Source organism: Pygocentrus nattereri, chromosome 30 (genome assembly GCF_015220715.1).
Source record: "Pygocentrus nattereri isolate fPygNat1 chromosome 30, fPygNat1.pri, whole genome shotgun sequence".
Taxonomy (NCBI): domain Eukaryota; kingdom Metazoa; phylum Chordata; class Actinopteri; order Characiformes; family Serrasalmidae; genus Pygocentrus; species Pygocentrus nattereri.
The window spans coordinates 8741250-8760876 of record NC_051240.1 but is presented as its reverse complement, the minus strand read 5'-3'; the positions used below and the strand labels follow the sequence as shown (position 1 = coordinate 8760876).

The window sequence follows — 19627 nt, the reverse complement described above, 5'->3', positions numbered from 1 at the left end:
GGTGTTCTAGGCCAGTCAAGTTCTTCCACACCAACCTCACTCATCCATGTCTTTATGGACCTGCTTTGTGCACTGGTGCGCAGTCATGTTGGAACAGGAAGGGGCCGTCCACAAACTGTTCCCACGAAGTCGGGAGTATGAAATTGTCCAAAATCTCTTGGTCTGCTGAAGCATTAAGAGTTCCTTTCACTGGAACTAAAGGAGCCGAGCTCAACCCCAGACCATAATCCCCCTTCCACCAAACTTTACACTTGGTATAGTGCAATCAGTCAAGTACTGTTCTCCTGGCAACGGCCAAACCCAGACTTGTCCATCAGACTGCCAGACTGAGAAGCGTGATTCATCACTCCACTACTATATATATATATATATATATATAGTAGAAGTAAAGTTGCTGGCTGAAAGCACAAATCCATTAAAATGTTACTTAAGTACACAGAACTAATTAAATGGGACACGACAGGGTGAAACTGATTTTATTTAAACTTCTCTCCAACTCCTGTGTGTTTCTTTGTGATGGTTCTGTAATTCTTTAATGGTGGGGTAATTGTCACTGTGGAGGAGTAAGAGTCAAGTCCTGGGGTAGACACGTGGCACCCACACACACACACACACCCACACACACACACACACACACACACTGGACGCAGCCGCCTTTCACATCTGTTCAAATAAACTCACCTCTGTGGCATCAGCAGTCAAAACACAGTAATAGTTTTTTTGCCCTTTACATCACCTTCACCTCTTTCACTCCTCCTCCCCACCCCAGCAAAACACACACACTTTCTTGTCTTGTACAGTACTGTACAAAGATCAGAGAGCACCCTTCATTCCTTCAATTTCCAAACAAATGAGCAAATTGATGTGTCATTCATATTTCAAAAGATATTTCTCAGATCAGATGGAAGAATACGTGGAAAACATTCCCAAAACTGGAGTTCAACATGACAAAATGGGACTTCTAAAAACAATGCAAGACTTGCTAGACACACACACACACACACACACACACACACACACAAATCCTCTTTCCTCCTGTCCCTCCACTCCACATTCATTCATGCTCTCTATCTCTCTCTCTCTCTGTTTTGACTCTTCAGCACCTGTCATGGCTGATCTTTATGAGCAGCTCTGAACTCAAACAGTGAGAAGAAAGTGAGAGCCAGCGGGGTTGGGGTGGGGTGGGGTGGACACACACACACGTCAGCCCTAAGGAGACCAGAGGGATGTGACTGTAACACACACTGTGTTAGTTTATGCAATTGATTCATGACTGAAATTGATTTTGATCCAAAGAAAATTCAGTGAAAGCCAAAATTTGTGTTCAGAATCACAGAAAAATGTTTATCATTTATACATTGTATTTACAAGTATAAAGCATGCAGGCAGTAGCAGAGTCTAGTCAGGTGTTGCATTTAACACCGGGTAATAGCAAGTATCGACTCACACTCCACACGTTGTGTTCTTCAGATGTGCTTTTATAGAAAATGTATTATTACTTTTATTTTTACTAAGAAAATGACCGCCATGAATGCAAACCAATGCACATGTCCACAAAACTCCCCCACCTCCAATTATTATTCATTTTAACAGAAGTAGTAGCAGCATTATACTTTCTTAAAGCAGGCTGTAGGCCAAACATGCAGTGTGCTGAATGTAATGTATGAAAGTGCACACCACTCATTATGGGCACTCATACACTCATCAGCACAGTGGTGGAAAATGCCGCTCGGAGCAGTTTTACGAGGTTGGAGTGATGTACACAGGAGTCGATGGCATGACGACACTGTAGAGGGTTTATAGATCTCTCTGAAAGAATGAACAGACCTTCAGAGATACACTGCGCTACTCTCCCTCCGCCAAAACTAGCACAGGGCACATTACTGCAGAATAAAGAGAAAAGAGTGGAAAAACTAAGATAGCTGAGTGTGAAGGAATAACAGAGAGAGAGAGGATTACAGAGAGAGAGAGAGAGGATTACAGAGAGAGGGAGAGAGAAAGGGGGTAATAAAGAGAGAGAAGGAATGAGTACAGTACCCTTTGCTTTTCTGACAAAAAAGCAACCTTTGGCCTCATTCATGAGCAATTTGTAAGAGGAAATTTCTTATTGAAGCCCATTTCAAACTCTGACGTTCACCAGTGTTTTCTTATTTGGGATTTGTTCCTAGGTAAGAACAGAATCTACACACAACAAAGAGCACAAAGGCGTGAGCAGTTCTGAGGTTTAAGAACACGTCATGAATCTAACTTTTTCTTAGAACCCTTCTCAAGAACACATTTAAGAAAAACGATAGAAAGATACTGACGAATGAGACCCAGTGCTTTCTTAAGCATGCTTATGTAGACTACGTTGCATTTTACCGCATACCATAAACGATTTGAGACACATTTTGAGTTGGTATGAACTGTTATTCCTGCTATTTATTTTAATCCACTCTGAGGAGCAAAATGGGGGACAAACATTGAACCAAGCGTTTAAACAATTTTAGCAAACAAGAACTGGAGGTGATGGTGGAAGAAACAACCAAGTCAAAGCCCACATTGGAAAAAATTATCATTGTGGGGTGACAAATTATGACTGGGCAGGAGCAGCAGAGGCAGCGTCCGTGATAAACTCACCTGGTCACCTGGTCAACCCTTACAGCCTAAGACAAGTGTGAGACTACCACAAGGTAAAGAACACCTTTAAGAGTATTTTCAAGAAAATCACCTGCTCTTACATTTATACTTAAGACAATAGCTAAGAATAGAAAATAAGAGAATTTTATTTGAAGAATACATTTTTTTCATAACTTATTATCTTAAGGAAAACACACATTTAAGAAGATTTTCTTTCTTAAGACGCTTTTGTGAATCCAGCCCCAGGCTAGTTAACGCATACACACCACTGTGAGTGCTGGGACGTCCCGACTCAGAGAGTGTACTGTTAAATAAATCAGCGCTAAGTGCACACAAAGCACATCTAAACGCTAACTGATGAGTGTCTCTCTCTAACTTCCCTAAACGTCAAGATTAAAATGTTTCAGAGAGAGAGAGAGAGAGAGAGCGAGAGAGAGAGAGCGAGAGAGAGAGAGAGAGAGAGAGAGAGAGAGAGAGAGAGAGAGGGAGGGAGAGAGAGAGAGAGAGAGAGAGAGAGCGAGAGAGAGAGAGAGAGAGAGAGAGAGAGAGAGAGAGAGAGAGAGAGAGCAGCTTTTTCAAATTAGAAGACTCCTCCACTCTGCCAAAAGCCACAAATTAGCCCCCTCCAGCAGCAGAGAATTAGGAACAATTTTGAGTTTGCTATAAAAAAAGCAACAAGAGAAAGGAGGAGAGCAAAACTACAGCCACAACTGGACCACCGGAGAACACTCAGAACACACATAAACACAGGGTCACCAAACAGCATGGGTGGCACAGAGAGAGAGAGAGAGAGAGAGAGAGAGATGTAATGACACTACAAAAAAGGGAAAGAAAGAAATAAAGAAAGAGAAAAAGAGAAGAATTTATGATGTCTCACAAAAGGAAAATAATGAAAGAAAGAGAGAAAGAAAGAATTAAAGAAAGAAAGGAAGGAGGGGGGAATTAAGGAAGGAAGGAAGAAAAGGAAGGAAGAAAGAAAAAAGAAAACAAAAGAAAGAAGGAATTATATCTCAAAGAAAGAAAGAAAGAAAAGAAAGGAAGAGTGAAAGAAAGAAAGAAAGGAAAGAAGGAAGGAAGGAAGAAAAGGAAGGAAGAAAGAAAAAAGAAAAAGAAAAAGGGAATGGCATCTCAAATAAAGAAAGAAAGAAAAAGAAAGGAAGAGTGAAAGAAAGAAAGAGAAAGAAAGGAAAGAAGGAGGGAGGAAGGAAGAAAAAAGAAAAAGAAAGAAAGAAGGAATGACATCTCAAATAAAGAAAGAAAGAAAAAGAAAGGAAGAGTGAATGAATGAAGGAAAGAAAGAAAGAAAGACGTAGTGACAAAAAAAAGACAGAAACAGAAGGAAATAAAGGAACAAGCGACAATCAAAACAAAACAAAGGAATAAAAATGAAAGAAACAAATCAAGAAACAAAAAAGACTATGATACCAGAAAGAAAGAAAGAAAGAAAGAAAGAAAGAAAGAAAGAAAGAAAGCGCTCAGACTGAGTGTGTATGTGTGTGAGTGTACGTTAGTGTGTGCTGTGTGAGTTTCCACACGGTGCCCACTTTATTATCTCCACCTTCCTCGCAGATCCTGTTCCTGCATAGTTGATCCTCTCTACCCCACTCATCACTGGTCAGGACCACAGGACAACTGCTGTCCTGATGTTATTTGGGCGGTGGTCCATTCTCAGCACAGCAGTGACACTGACGTGGTAGTGTGTGTGATGCCGGTACAAGTGCAGTGTTGGAGTGTTCGTGCACACTAGTGTCACTGTTGGTTGAGAGTGAACGGCCACATGAAAAACATCCAGCCAAGAACGGCTCTGCGGTCAGAAAGTGAAGAAGGGCTGAAGGACGACTAACACAGCATGTGCATCAAAAAATGAGCTACAGTCTCCAACGCCACACCAGCAAGGTGCAGGCAGAGGTTTCTAATAAAGTGGCCAGCCAGTTTGTGTGTGCTCTGTGTGTGGCTACAGGAACACATACACTGCCGACCACCTAGGCTGACCAGGTGGTCCGGAGTGGTTGTTAAAACATTGTAAATTACAGATATCTAATAAAGTCAAGCAGGTCTTTTTATTCTGGAGAGCGTAAATCAAACCATTCTAAGTAATTCAACATGTCCAAACGTATAAATAGAAACTTCAGCAGATGCTCCATTGTCTCACTGCCTTCTAGTGGGTGAGTTAATGATAAACACATTGCAGCCCACATGAATCAGGCTAAAGTGCTGATTTTAACAGCCCAAATCAAACAGCCGAGCTTGTCTAAAGCAACGCTTTCTCTTCTGTCTGTGAAGGCATCAATCTTGCTCGAGTTCTTTCTTCTGTCTCGCTTTGCACTAACAGCTTAACTCTTTTCCTCTTTCTGTACTTCATCAACTAGCTTAATCTCTCTCTCTCTCTGTCATATGCTCACTCTTTCACCCCTCACTAGCTCTCTCTCGTGCAGAACGCATGGCTGAAGTGTGAGCTCAGTGCCCTTCTGGGTGGCTTTCCTGCTATATGTCACTGTCATCCAGTCAGCAGCGCCGTTGGGGGGGTTCTACACTTATACATACATGCACACACACTTCATCATAGCACCCACATGCTGAAGTCATGTAGATGGACCTGTAAAACACTGTAGTTGGGCCATGGAGTTTAATTGGTCCTGTGGGGAACATGCCAGTAGGTGAGAGGGTGAGAGGGTGAGAGAGAGAGAGAGAGAGAGAGAGAGGGTGAGAGAGAGAGAGAGAGAGAGAGAGAGAGAGAGAGAGAGAGAGAGAGAGAGAGAGAGAGAGAGAGAGAGAGAGAGAGAGAGAGAGAGAGAGAGAGAGAGAGAGAGAGAGAGAGAGAGAGAGGGGGAGGTTATAATTGAATAAGCCCAGAATATAGAAGGGAAAACGATGCCAGAGAAAGCAAAAGCTAAAGGACCCAGGCTGTGGACACCAGCCATGGCCAACACTGAGAGACTAACTTACTGACTGAGACTTATGTACTTTTATACGGCCCACTTGCAGCTCTGTATGTGTGTTTGTTTTTGTTTTTATTTTTTTCTCTGACAAAAATGTCCTGACTTGGCATAAATACCATAGGAAAACAGGGCTGACCTGCAGGAGCAACACACGCCCCACATTTCATTACATGGTTTAAAACTGAAAGGATTAAACTGTTTCTAATTGGTAAGAGGTTAAATTTATGTTAAGAAAGTTCTAGAAAGTTCTACTTACATAGTTCTGTTGTCTGAAGAAAACCTTGTATCTCCACTTTGTCATTTTTCAGTTTTTGACACAATTAAAAATTGCCTGTTGTTCTTCACATTGTATATAAATTTCACATTGAATGAACCAAAAAAAAAAAAAAACTGGTTCCACTGACTTACATTAACAAAAGTAAAGTAGGGGTTCTCTTCCGACAACAGAGATATATATACGATACATATGGAGTATATATGTACTCAAATGTATATAATACATATGGGACCCATTACATACACTCACCGAGCACTTTATTAGAAACACCTCCTTGTTTTGACTCTTATTGTCCATTTTATTAGATCCACTCACCATAAAGATGCACTTTGTAGTTCTACAATTACAGACTGTAGTCCATCTGTTTCTCTGCATAGTTTATTAGCTCCTTTTCACCATGTTCTTCAGTGGTCAAGACCCCCACAGGACCACCATAGGGCAGGTACTTTTTGGGTGGTGGATCATTCTCAGCACTGCAGTAACACTGATGTGGGGGTGGCATGTTAGCGTGTGTTGCACCAGTACAAGTGTATCAGACACAGCAGAGCTGCTGGAGTTTTTAAAACACCTCAGTATCACTGCTGGACTGAGAATAGTCCACCAACCAAAAACATCCAGACAACAGTGTCCTGTGACCACTGACAAGGACTAGAGGATGACCAACACAGACTGTCCAGCAGCAGATGAGCTATCATCTGACTTTACATCTACAAGGTGGACCAACTATGAAGGAGTATCTAACAGAGTGGACAGTGAGTGGACACAGTGTTTAAAAATTCCAGCAGCACTGCTGTGTCTGATCCACTCAGACTAGTGCAACACACACTAACACACCACCACCACATCAGTGTCACTGCAGTGCTGAGAAGGATCCACCACCCGAATAATAATACCTGCTTTGCGGGGGTCCTGACCACTTAATAACAGGGTAACAAAGTATCAGAGAAACAGATGGGCTACAGGCTGTAACTGTAGAACTACAAGGTGCACCTATAGAGTTAGTGGAGCTGATGAAATGCACAATGTGTGTAGAAACAAAGAAGTGTACTCAGATCCAAGGGGATCAAACCAGCAACCTTGCGGTCACAAGGTTGGTTCCCTAACCTCCAGGCCACAACTGCCCCCATTTACACAATGTAATATATATTATTATATCTTATTGATACACATTGTTACAAATGTAAAAGATTTGGGATACATTATAGATAATGTATATTTTACAAATGGGGAATAATAGCATAAAATATAGCAGTATACATATATGGGACTTTATTTTTGCATATAGGTGTTCATATTAATATATATATAGGACACCTATGTCATACTTACATATATAAAAGCATAGCATTATTACAGTAATTTTTATAATATATTTGAGATGTATTATCATTACATATAGATACAGAAAAAGAGAAAAGCTTGGTGTAAAGTTTTTGTCTATTACATTACTGTGTAAATGGTTAACTCTGCCACATCTGTACATTCAATATATTTACAGAAATAATTCACAGTCATACCAAAATTATTGAATTGGGGTGAAATTTGAAACCTAATGATGCACTGAATCTTTTCCACAAATTGAATCATTGCGAGGGTTGAATTTACCCCTCTGTTGCTTGCATTGCCAATATTCCACAACTGTGTCACAGCTGTGCATTCAGTGTATTTTTAATTCTGAACCGTAAATCATGATGATCTGAACCGTACATCATCAAGAAATTCAAGGTATCATGACTCACTGAATCATTTCCTAAGAAATCATAATCTGATTGAATCATTATAAGCTACACTGTGAAAAAAAACGATCCTTGAGAGAACTCAAGATTTAAACATGATGCAGACTTTTTAGTCACCCTTTTTAAGGGTAATTTGTTTCCATTTTTAAAAGGGGAAACAGGCTACGCAACACCTGTTGCAAGACACCATCATCCAGAATGACTTACAGTGTAATCATGTTACTGAGGTAAATGACGTGGCATTAGGAGTCTTATTTTGGGCCTCTTGGTTCTGACCCAAGCACAGGATAGAACCTCAGCCTGCTGACGTCTACACCCATATTAAAGGCGAGAATTTTTATAGGAAATACTGAGCCCAAGACGGCACGGTGCTACAGCAGAGTGGGTTCAATTCTCTGGTTGGGTGAACAGGTTGCTTTCTGTGTCTGAGTGGGTTTCCTCTGATTTCCGTCCACAGTCCAATTGGAGACACTAAATTGCCCCTAGATGGGAGTGTGTGTGCGAATGTGTACGTGTTTTCCTGTGTGTCTGCCCTGCGATGGACTGGCGACCTGTCCGTGGTGTTTCCTTCCTCTCTGTCTAACAAGCCCCTCGTGACCCAGGACGATGAAGCGGCTTAGAAGATGAATGAATGAATGTTGAGATGTGGTGTGTGTGATTATAAAAACATCACCATCTGGTCTTTTGCTTGCAGTTTGTATATCACAGCAGGTAACACCTCTGCGCTCCACACAGGCAGGCATATCATACTGCACCATTTGTATCTGTGAATGTGTTCTAATGCTTACCTCTCTAACATCCAGCCTAATGTTGGACAAATCTAAGGAGATTAAACAAACAAACATCAGTAAGGATGACTACGAGAACAGCTGTTGAGAAAACTCAAAAGTCTCAATGCATCGTGTTGCCTCTCGACTTTGAATTCTCTCAACGGGTTTTTTTTTTTCCCATGTGGGCTCCAGTACTGAATGGTCTGCAAAGTTTTTCCATCAGTCCGGTGCTGTAGAGGCGTGTGAGGCTGCGTTCACTCAGAGTTGGTCAGCGAGCGTTCACAGATGTGGCAGAACAAACAGAAGAAGGAAAAGATAAATGAAGAACAGGACAGAGCGCTTGTTCAACATGATCAGAGCAGCCCCAGGGCGACGTCTGCTGGGAAATCCAGTCAAGACACAGCCAGAGAGCTTTATCTATCCTGCAGCGGGATGAGGTTGTTACTTAGAGAAAAGTCAGACGTAAGACGTAAAAGTCAAAAGTAAATATCAACACCAGCTCTTAAAAATATGAGCAGAAGTTAACTTCACAGTTACTCCACTCATAAGGTACTTAAAAGCTTAGAAAATGTAAAAAATAAAAAAAAACTTTTTGGTGTGAACCAAGTCTACAGTGTTTACCGTGGTGGTGATAGGAACCAGACATCCACCTATAACAGCTCCCTTGCAGAAAGTTATTAAATGAAATGGTTATGAATTCACTGCCTGAATATGTATTATTAAAACATATATGTTATATGCAGGATGGAGGGGCACACTCAGGATGTTGTGACGCAATATATTCCCACTATTTTACCATCAACGACATTACATATACAAACTTGTAAAATAGAAAGAAACATGTGAGTTCATGTGGTTTGGGATTGTTATCCAGATCATCACCACCGTGAAGTCAGTATGTTTCTCTACAGTGGAGCTTTTCAATATCAAGTCACTCTGAATAAGTGTGTTTGAATCTCAGTGACTGAATTATGCTGATATGTTAAAAAAAAATTGGTAGAATTTGTAGAATCAAGGGGAGATCACGTGTAAATATTTGTGCCCATATTAATCACAAAGCTGCACTGGGAATGAAGAGAGAGGCCACACATTTTACCCTCTTGTGATCTTAGCGCTCATCAGCACGGAAATCTTTCAGGTGCTGAAACCACCTTTGGGCCAAAAGAGTTTCAATATGAACTTTTAACAATGGTCTGGAAATAAAAATCTGTTTTTAGCCTTTTGTTTATACTTAACTGAAACATTATTGTTAAAAAAAATCAAAAGAGCATAATAATGACATGCAGTATAATAAAGTGGAAGCAGAGTAAGGCAGTTTCTTCTGCAGGTGAGCCAATAGAGATCTGTCTGTTTTGTCAGGTGTTTCCTAACTAACACCCATCCCTCATCAGTTGAGCCCCTCCTACACTCTAATAATATATACTGTGTACTCCTTGGTTAGTGTGTTTATTGTATTACAGTCATATGCAAAAGTCAAATAATGCTTTTTTGAAGTTTACAAATTCTCTACAGAGAACAACCTGAACAAATTTGTTCAGGTTTTCTGCAAATTGTAGTGCACTATTTTTACTTATATGCTGACTTTAACCCCATAAATAACCAGAGCACCTTGGCAGGCAAAAATTTCCATTATACGATTTTATGACCTAAGAATAGCTCAGCCAGTTGCACTGAAGGCCCTGTAGTTACTGCATAATGAGCCTCAGTACATAATGAGCCTGGGAATTTAATGTGTTAACATATTGGGAAGGTGTTTCTGTCCATCCTTCACTATGAGAAGACAACTTAGCGCTGTGGGTCTGAAAGGATGTGCAGCTGTCAAGAAGCCTCACTTAGAAAAAGAGACAGACACATTAAACAAAGAAGCTGAACAATGGACTGACCACCCCAGGGACCAGGGACCTCAGCTTCACTGAATTTGTTTGATTACTTTGATCATAAGAAGCAGAAAATGCAAACCCAACTTCTAAGACTGAACTGGGGAGGTGTGGAAAAATGTCCCTGCAGAATAGATATCTAGAGGAAGCTGGCTAACTAGATTTGCAGTGTTTGCCAATATACTGTAGTAGTAAATGTAACAAACTGTGAGTGTACTCAGTTTTGGCACTTGTGAACATGTCGGTCTCATATCCAAATCTCATTGTTTTTATAATTAACCCTCTGCTGCATGCATTATAAGAGCAATTAAAAAAAATCAATCCACTTTTCTTGCATAAAGTATATGTGACTACTAAATTCAAAAACAGTCTAAAAAACTAATGTCAGCCAGGGTCCTATTGGACTATGTTGCCTTGAGGCAACATTATGCGGCAATGAGAAGAAATGACACAGAACCGTGTTCCCTGAAGTGGTGAGACCGGGCTTGTGACTGGCTAAATCCATTCCTCTGTCAGACAATGTTGCTTCTAGGCAACAAACATCTCTCTGCAAATTCTCATAACAAAAAACTGATACTGAATGTTAAAAAGGAGATTTAAAAGTGCCCAAGTAAAGATAGTATGACCAAGTACATGCTTTTAATTGACTTCCTCAAACACTTTTCTTGTTAACCTTATTATTGTCTTTAAATATGTTTAATGTTATTATAAAGTGATGGAAAATGAGTTTGTTGCCCTTAGGCAACATTGTGCAATAAAGGGGGTTGATGTTATTACACCATTTGGAAACTAGACCATTACATTGTATGAACTCTCCACTGATAGATGTGTTCCAAAATGAGTAAGAATAAGGTCTCATTACATTACAAGAACATTTCGTCCCTCTAATATAAAGCTACCATGCTGAAGATGTGGTTTTGTTACAACAGTGATGATATACTGCATACGATTTACTTTAAAACAAAAACCAGCTAGGATTAGTGCTTAGCAACACAACTGGGACATCAGTCCCTAGAGAATTAGTGAGCTGAGGTTTAGGATTGCAATTCAGAAACCAGTGCGGGGGCCAAGCACCTCAGTGAGCCGTTTATTTTCACAAGAGAAATGAAAAAAAAAGTCCTCCAAAACATTATTCATCTGCAGATATATCCGGCCTCTTCCACAGATAGAAAAACACACAGTGCTCCGTAATCCAAACACAGGCCAAATGACCAAACCAATGCAGGGATTGTCCTCTTCTGCACGTTGCTGTAGGCTCCAGCCTCGGCGTATTTGAAGCAGCGTTTGGCTGTGTGGCATTAGGGAACTGTCAGCCATAATAAAGGGCAGCACGGAACCACAGCAAAAGCTGCATTACAATCATATACATACATTAGATTCAATGTCATTGTGCTTAAGGGCTCATATGTGTCTGATAAGAGTCTCGGCTGTTTGTGCAGCGTGTGCATGTGTTCCTCATTCAGGCCAGTACAAGAAGTGTGTGAGGGAACACATATCTTTGGCTGTGAATTCCTGCCGCTCGCAGAATAGAAAATGCTTAAAAAAGAAAGAAAAAAAAGGCAAACAGGTCCAGTTTAGCTCCCTTATTTCAGTGGTTTCAGAGACGCATTCGCATTCGAGGCTTGTCAAAAAGAGAAAAAGTGAGAAAGTTCACTGTTAATATGAATTCATCCCTGCATAGATGCAAATGAATTTACTTGTGTGAAAATCAGGCACAAAAATGAATGGAAGAAATTGAGATTTGGTCATTTCTGCCAAGAATGCAGGCCAAACTAATACAGCACTGACACATACACTGTGAAAACCAACACTAATTCATTTCAAATGACTTAAATAACACTGTACAACCATAAACCTCCTTTACATTGCTATGTTTCTCTGCCATACAGACACTTCAAACCCAAGATCCCTGATTTCCCACTATCTAATCCATGTACTTCTCCTGAAACCCAAGAAAATCATGAAAAAAGGCAAAGGATTGGACTGACTGCTGTTTTGGCCACGAATGTGCAACTTACAGTAATAAATAAGATGGATTTAAACACATACAGCATTCCTAATTGATGAGGGGTGGAAAAAAGTACATCCTGAACTCAATTTAACTGAGTTTAATGTAAAGTGAAAGCATGAAGCTAAACATATACTTCAGTATACTGTATATATTTACAGTTATAAGCTGACATGTCTTGTTGATTTTAAGTGAAATTAAGTCATCCCATCCTCTACGACTTAAACATTGTGTATTTGTCTGCAAATTTTAGTGCACAATTTGAATTTAACATATAAAATATGTGTGTGTGTGTGTGTAGGATGTATTCACTTATTTTCACTCAGAAAAACAACAGAACATATCAAATGACGAGATGCCAAAACTTTTTGGCATTTTTTTTTTTACACACAACGCATGTAAAGGTAAAAAGTAAATTCAACAAATTCATTAACAGTATATATTTGCTTGGCTGTGTGCACCACTATACTCCCTTAAAAGTGTTCTCCAAGTGTTCATTAGGAAAGCCAATGGCTCTACACAGAAAATGAACCATCTGAATGCATAAATTCTAAAATGCATAAATTCTAAAATGCAGAAATTTGAAAAACTGCTTCTTTTCTATGATGGAAAACCTGGTGTATAGTTGTATACCTTCTTGTTGTTCTTTAAAAGAAAGAGTTGCATGTCACAGAACCCTTATTGGTTCTACAAAGAGCCCTTTTTGGTTAAAACGTTTGCTACGATAGAGCAGTTGTGTGCTGGTTTATTTTATGCTGATATGAATAAAAAAATATTCCAATTCATGTGAATTTGACTGAGTGGAGAGAAAAATCTGATCTTTGAGATTTGTAATGAGTCGCCAGCATTTTTCGCCCGTTTTTAACGCAGTCATTTAACCTCAATTATGTAAAGAAACTTAAACTAATAAAGGCAAAAGCTTCTGAAATGTGTTTGAAGCCAGTCCTGCTACTTGGCTTTTACTCACAGACTCACAGATATGAAGACTCCAGCGGTGGAAAATAATGTAAAGCACATTCATATTACACATATGTCCAGTTTTATATTCCTCAGTTTTACTGTGGGCCGGTTTAGTGTACTGTTTACCAAAAGGCACTGTCAGAGAACCCAACAGCTGGATCCTCAGAGAGAACATAGGCAGTAATGTTTTTCCTCCAGTCAAAAAGCTAAGCATCAGTCTAATGACGTGTTGACTGTGTTAATATAAAAATATAGATTTGCTTTGCGTTCTTTTCTCCCGTCAGAAAAACAGTTCCGATGTCTGTGACTCTGATGCTCATATACAGTATAAACACTTAGTGCTGATAAATATGGCTCTTTCTCGACCACTAGAACTGCCAATGCTGCTTTCTCCAATGCATTTAAGCCACTGTGTCCATTTCTGCTCTGTCTGCATCAGTTTAATGATTCCGACTGTTATGATCTGTACACTTGCAGATTTGATATGAGCAGATGAACACAGGTCATATTTTGGTGTTTGCCTATTCCATTAAGTTTGGTCAAATGAAATGTGTGTGTTGATATTCTGAGTGTAAATAAGTAAACACATCCTCTACAGAGAACAGACTTCGGCACATTTCGATGCATGATCAGGGTTTATGTGCCGAATTCAACATTGTGATAAAATGTGGCCTATGCAAAAGTTATAGCACATGGAACATTTTCATTTTTACCAGCAAATAAACAGAAAATTGTGCAGAAATATGCCATATTTGAGGTCTCTGTAGATGATGTGTTCAGTTATTTCATTCAGAAAGTCAGCAAAGCATATCATTTGAAGAGGAGTGAAGCTTTAAGAAGCTCGTGCAGGCGACAGTATAGCCCTTTACTGGAAAACCTGAAACCTGCTGTTAATGTAGATTCCAACCCATTTATTTTGATAATTCAGTATTGATCCTAAGAAATAACGGAATTGAGTTAATCTGAGGACTAACAAACCAGACTGTCTACTGTCCAATTTCCAATTTAAAACTTAAAAACAACTAAAAAAATGATGTATTTATTGCAAACGAACACAATTTAAACTGAATAAATGTGACAGTGAATTTTTCTGCAGCTAAAATTTTATCAGGAAAATGTCTAATTTCATCTTTTTTTTAGTTTATTAAATGTTGGAATGACCATTAGTTTTAAAAAGCGTTTATTATTAATGTGTGAATAAAAAGCTACAGTAAAAAACAACAACAACAAAAAACAAAACAAATAAAAATCATTTTAAATGACTTTGGTCGACTTAGATTAACTAGCGCTCCGTTTTGCTGTTAAATGCTTTAAGGTGGTTGTTTGTTGTTTTTCTTTTCCACAGTTATGTTTAAAATATGTTTCAAACGTTTAAGAAAACACAAAAGCAAAACTGTACCAGGGTTAAATCTGTCTCCTCCGTTCCTCAGCTCTTTTTACCTTTCCTAACCGCTTTAACACTTTGTGCTGGAAGTCTCGTCTGTTAGGGTTGATGGCTGTGTCCTAAATATCTCTGACAGCTGTACGCAGCTGTTTACAGCGTAGCCAGAGCGGAGCAGTGCAGCGCGCGCAGTTTGCTGTACTCGTGCTGCAGGGAGTAAAAGCTGGGAGGAAGAGGAGGGATGAAGGAGGCGCAGTGCAGCGGAGAGGCCAAACCGAGATGAGGAACGGCCGCGGCCGGAGGAGCAGGAGCAGGAGGAGGAGGAGGAGGATTCAGAGGATGAAGGAGGCCTTTGGTCCCCGCGCCGGGAGTCCGCGCGAGCAGCGTGGAGAGCGCGGGCCACAGGCTGACGGGCTGGAGCCGCGGGAGCGCGCTGAGCTGGAGCGGCGCGAGGCGATGCTGCTGCCGCTTGAAGCGCTTGCGGCGCCGCAGGAAGCTGCCCTGCTCAAACATGTCCGAGGACTGCGGGTCCAGCGTCCAATAGCTGCCCTTGCCGGGGTTTCCGGGCTCGCGCGGCATCTTGACGAAGCAGTCGTTGAGCGACAGGTTGTGGCGGATGGAGTTCTGCCACGCGGGGAACTTCTCGCGGTAGTAGGCGAAGCGGCGGCTGATGAAGGCGCAGATCTCGCTGAGCGTGAGCCGCTTCTCGGGGCTCTGCAGGATCGCCATGGTGATCAGCGCGATGTACGAGTAGGGGGGCTTCGCCGGGGACGCGCCGCTGCCACACCGGGGCGCGCGCTCGCCGCTGCCGTCGCCGCTCTCGTCATCGTCATCGTCCTCCTCTCGAGAGCTCCGCGCGCTCCTGGAGCTCCTCGCGGGCGCCGCCGCAGCTGCTTGATGCTGCTCGTCGCCGTCGCGTGCGGCCAGGCCCACCACGTCGATGTCGGGCTCGTCCATGGAGCCGCGAGAGGCCGAGTGACCCTTCAGAGCGAGAGGATCCTGCGCGATGGAGACGGAGAACCGCGTGCACGGCGGAACGTCGCTTATTCCTCTCGTGGCCACGTTGATGGAGGCGCGCGCAACGGAACGCCGTGCGCGCGGATCGGGGCTTAACAAACCAAAACAACGACAACTGCTTCCAAAGAGCTGGTGCCACCTGCGCGCGTGCGCGCGTGCGGGACACACCGGATCTCAGGAATGCAGATGTATGGTCGCGCGCGCGGGGTGTCCATTCACCAAAAAAGGAAAAAGAAACGCTCTGTCCGTTTTAATTCCCACCAGAAGCTGGAAGTACAAGCTGCGCTCCCTCCTCCTCCATCAGAGCTAAAGTGATGAATATCACTCAGGAGGCTCCTATGTAGTTGATCTCTGCTCGTTTATTTGAATCGAGCCTCCTGTCCGAGGAGAAAAGCCCATCCTGAAGAGTTTCTCCCTAACTCTGTCCGCCAGGGGCGATGACGTCACGGCCCGTCAGGGTTTTATACGAGAAACGTCCCACCAGAAATACCCAACACAGGCAGCGAGCTTCTCATTCAGCAGCCTGTAAATACTAAAAATACCCCGCGGGAGACACTGCACACCCTCCAGAAACACGGCTCTTCAAGGGTTACTTGGTAAAGTATTGCACTGTTCTGTGCTCAACTCTGTTCCTTTTTTCTCTGTATCTATAGTGACTTTTGTATCTAGCAGTATCTGAGCTCAGGACCAGCCTTCTCACTAACCTATTGGTAACTAGCAAAGATACTTTCTCCAGATAGATAAAGCACTTCTTGTAAGTCGCTCTGGATAAGAGCGTCTGCTAAATGCTGTAAACGTAAATGTAAATATAAAGGGAATAGTTTTATTTAGAACCACAAGTTCTAGAACCATTTCCATGCTTCTTTGCATCATGAAATGGTTCTTCAGATTGATGGAGAATGTGATGTTTGTTTTTTTAAAATAGTTCTACGTAGTTCCAAAAAGTTTGACATTGTACCAGTACTATATGCATGTTCTTCATCAGTCTGAAGAACCGTTTCACCATACAAAGAACCATTTCACAATGAAATGAAAGTAATCCAGATCCAAAAAAGATTTGACAGCATTTGTCAGGCTGCCCAACATTTTTGGATCTAAATAGAACCATTGCCTGTTTCTCTGCTACTGCTCTGCACCCATATATATATATATGTACGTACATATGTACATGTATGAGTATATGTACACACACACACACACACACACACACACACACACACACACACACACACACACACACACACACACAACACTGCCAAAAGTATTCACTCAAGCATCCAAATCACTGAATTCAGGTGTTCCAATCACTCCCATGGCCACAGGTGTATAAAACCAAGCCCCTAGGCCTGCAGACAGATATTTGTGAAAGAATGGGTCGCTCTCAGGACCTCAGTGAATTCCACTGTGGTACCGTGATACGATACCACCTGCGCAACAAGTGTCCGGTCGTGAAATTTCCTCGGTACTAAATATTCCACAGTCAATTGTCAGTAGTATTATAACAAAGTGGAAGCGACTGGGAACGACAGCAACTCAGCCACGAAGTGGTAGGCCTTGTAAAATGACAGAGAGGGGTCAGCAGATGCTGAGGGGCATAGTGCGCAGAGGTTGCCAACTAGTCAATCGCTACAGACCTCCAAACTTCATATGGCCTTCAGATTAGCTCAAGAACAGCATAGAGAGCTTCATGGAATAGGTTTCCATGGCCGAACAGCTGGATCCCAGCCTTACATCACCAAGCGCAATGCAAATGCAAATGGACTCTAGAGCAGTGGAGATGTATTCTCTGGAGTGACGAATCACGCTTCTCTGTCTGGCAATCCAATCGACGAGTCTGGGTTTGGTTTTTGCCAGGAGAACAGTACTGACTGACTGCATTTTACCAAGTGTAAAGTAGGTGGAGGGAGGATTATGGTCTGGGGTTGTTTATCAGGAGTTTTGCTCGGCCCCTTAGTTCCAGTGAAAGGAACTCTTAATGCTTCAGCAGACCAACAGATTTTGGACAATTTCACTGCCTTCCTGACTTCAACCTGATAAAACATCCTTTGTCCTGACCTCAACCCAATAGAGCACCCAATAGAACCAATATCAGTGTCTGTCCTCACAAATGTGCTTCTGGAATGGTAAAAAATTTCCACAAATACACTCCTAACCCTTGTGGAAAGTCTTCCCAGAAGAGTTGAAGTTGTTATAGCTGCAAAGGGTGGGCCGACATCATATTAAACCCTGTGGATTAAGAACGGGATGTCACTCAAGTTCATATGCATGTGAAGGCAGACGAGCAAATACTTTTGATAATATAGTGTGTATGTATGTATGTATGTATGTATGTATGTATGCATGTGTGTATACACATTATATATATATATATATATATATATATATAAACAAACATCTGGGTGCAGAGCAGTAAAGAGCCAGGGTGCAAGATGAAAGGTCAGTCAGTAAAATGCCAATGTAAACAGAAAGCAGTCACTTACGGATTTACTTGAACAAAAAAGTACAAAAATGTTTAAGGTTTAATCTTTTCAAATGCAGTTTTTTGTAATACACATTCATTCTGAAACTGATGCCTGCAATCACATTCTAGAAAAGTTGAGACAGGTGAAATTTTGACTAGGAACATTGTGAATGTTGAGGAAAAGCTGAGAAGTTTATAAGCGAGGAAGGTTTGAGGTTTGAGGCTCACCAAAAATGCAACAGTAAAAAAGTCCAGCAGTTTAAAAATAAGATTCCTCAGTGAGCGATTACAGGGAGTTTAGATATGTCACCCTCTACAGTGCATAATATCAAGATTTAGGAACTCCAGAGATCTCCCAGTGCATAAAGGACAACAGCAGAAACAACAACCGAATGCCATGAAATCTAACATGCTTCTGTGATGGACATTAACTCATAGGCTCAGGAATATCGACAAACTACTGAGTCTGCATCCACAAATGCCAGTTAAAAATGTACTATGCACAATGGAAGTCATAGATTATCAATGACCAAAAATGCTGACTTATGTCGGGCTTGAGCTTATCTGAAATGGACTGATGCCCAGTGAAAATGTGCATTGTGGTCTGATTAGTGAACCTTTTCAATTATTCATTGAAATAATGGATGTGTTCTCTAGACCAAAGAACAGACTGTTACCAGCATGAAGTTCAAAATCCAGCATCTGTCAGGGTATTAGTGGGTAACCTGCACATCTGTGAAGATGCCATGAACATCCAACACATTTTGGAGCAACACATGCTGCCTTATTTAGCTCAAAATACTACATTATATGGCTGCAAAGCTGAAGATTTCATTACAAAAAATTACAATTTCCAAACTATTTCAGAACAGTGTGTCTTAATAATCATACATATACAGTACTGTGCAAAAGCTTTAGGCATCTAAGCACATTTTTAAACAGTTTACCTCAGCAGTGAGTTTATCACAATATACATTAGAATAAAGTCGTATTCATAATTCAAATAAACATAAAAACAATAAAAAGTAACAATTTCTTGGGTCCATTTTTTCCATGACACCTTCACAGCCACCACAGAGACTTGTCAATATCATCAATTACATCATGAGCTTAATTTACTGAAGCAATGATTGGTCAATTCAGGAGCTGCTTTTTAACTACATATAATACTGGGCTTCCTCGAGGAGAGGCTTGGAAATGGGTAAATACATTAACATCCAGAAAATCTACACATATATGTGTGTGTGTGTGATTATATAAAATCATATAAATAGTGATTTTCTGGATGTTAGTGTATTTAACCATTTCCAAGCCTCTCCTATATATATATATATATATATATATACACACACACACACACACATACACACACACACACACACACACACACACATTCATTATTAATATTCTGTAAATTTTGTTTATTCATATATTAACAACCTCAGCAAATTAAACTACACAAATAGATTTTGAAAATGTGTCTTGGGTGCCTAAGACTTTCGCACAGTACTGTAATTATATATATATATATATATATATATATATATATACACATACACATATACATACACACACCCACACA

At 41.0% G+C, this 19627-nt stretch overlaps 1 protein-coding gene across 1 annotated transcript; it reads right to left on the bottom strand.

Annotated features, from left to right (window-relative positions):
* Positions 1–11340: 11340 nt before the first annotated feature.
* Positions 11341–16017, bottom strand: LOC108424703 (forkhead box protein D1-like). The gene is made up of 2 exons (XM_017692890.2): positions 14586–16017; positions 11341–11839 (listed from the first exon to the last, which is right to left on the bottom strand). The coding sequence occupies exon 1, from the start codon at positions 15522–15524 to the stop codon at positions 14721–14723; it is 804 nt and encodes a 267-aa protein (XP_017548379.1). The 5' UTR covers positions 15525–16017; the 3' UTR covers positions 11341–11839; positions 14586–14720.
* Between the last annotated feature and the right edge of the window lie 3610 nt (positions 16018–19627).

Bases quoted from the DNA above. Each gene is read 5' to 3' on its own strand.
- LOC108424703 (XM_017692890.2), bottom strand. From the start codon at position 15,524: ATGGACGAGCCCGACATCGACGTGGTGGGCCTGGCCGCACGCGACGGC.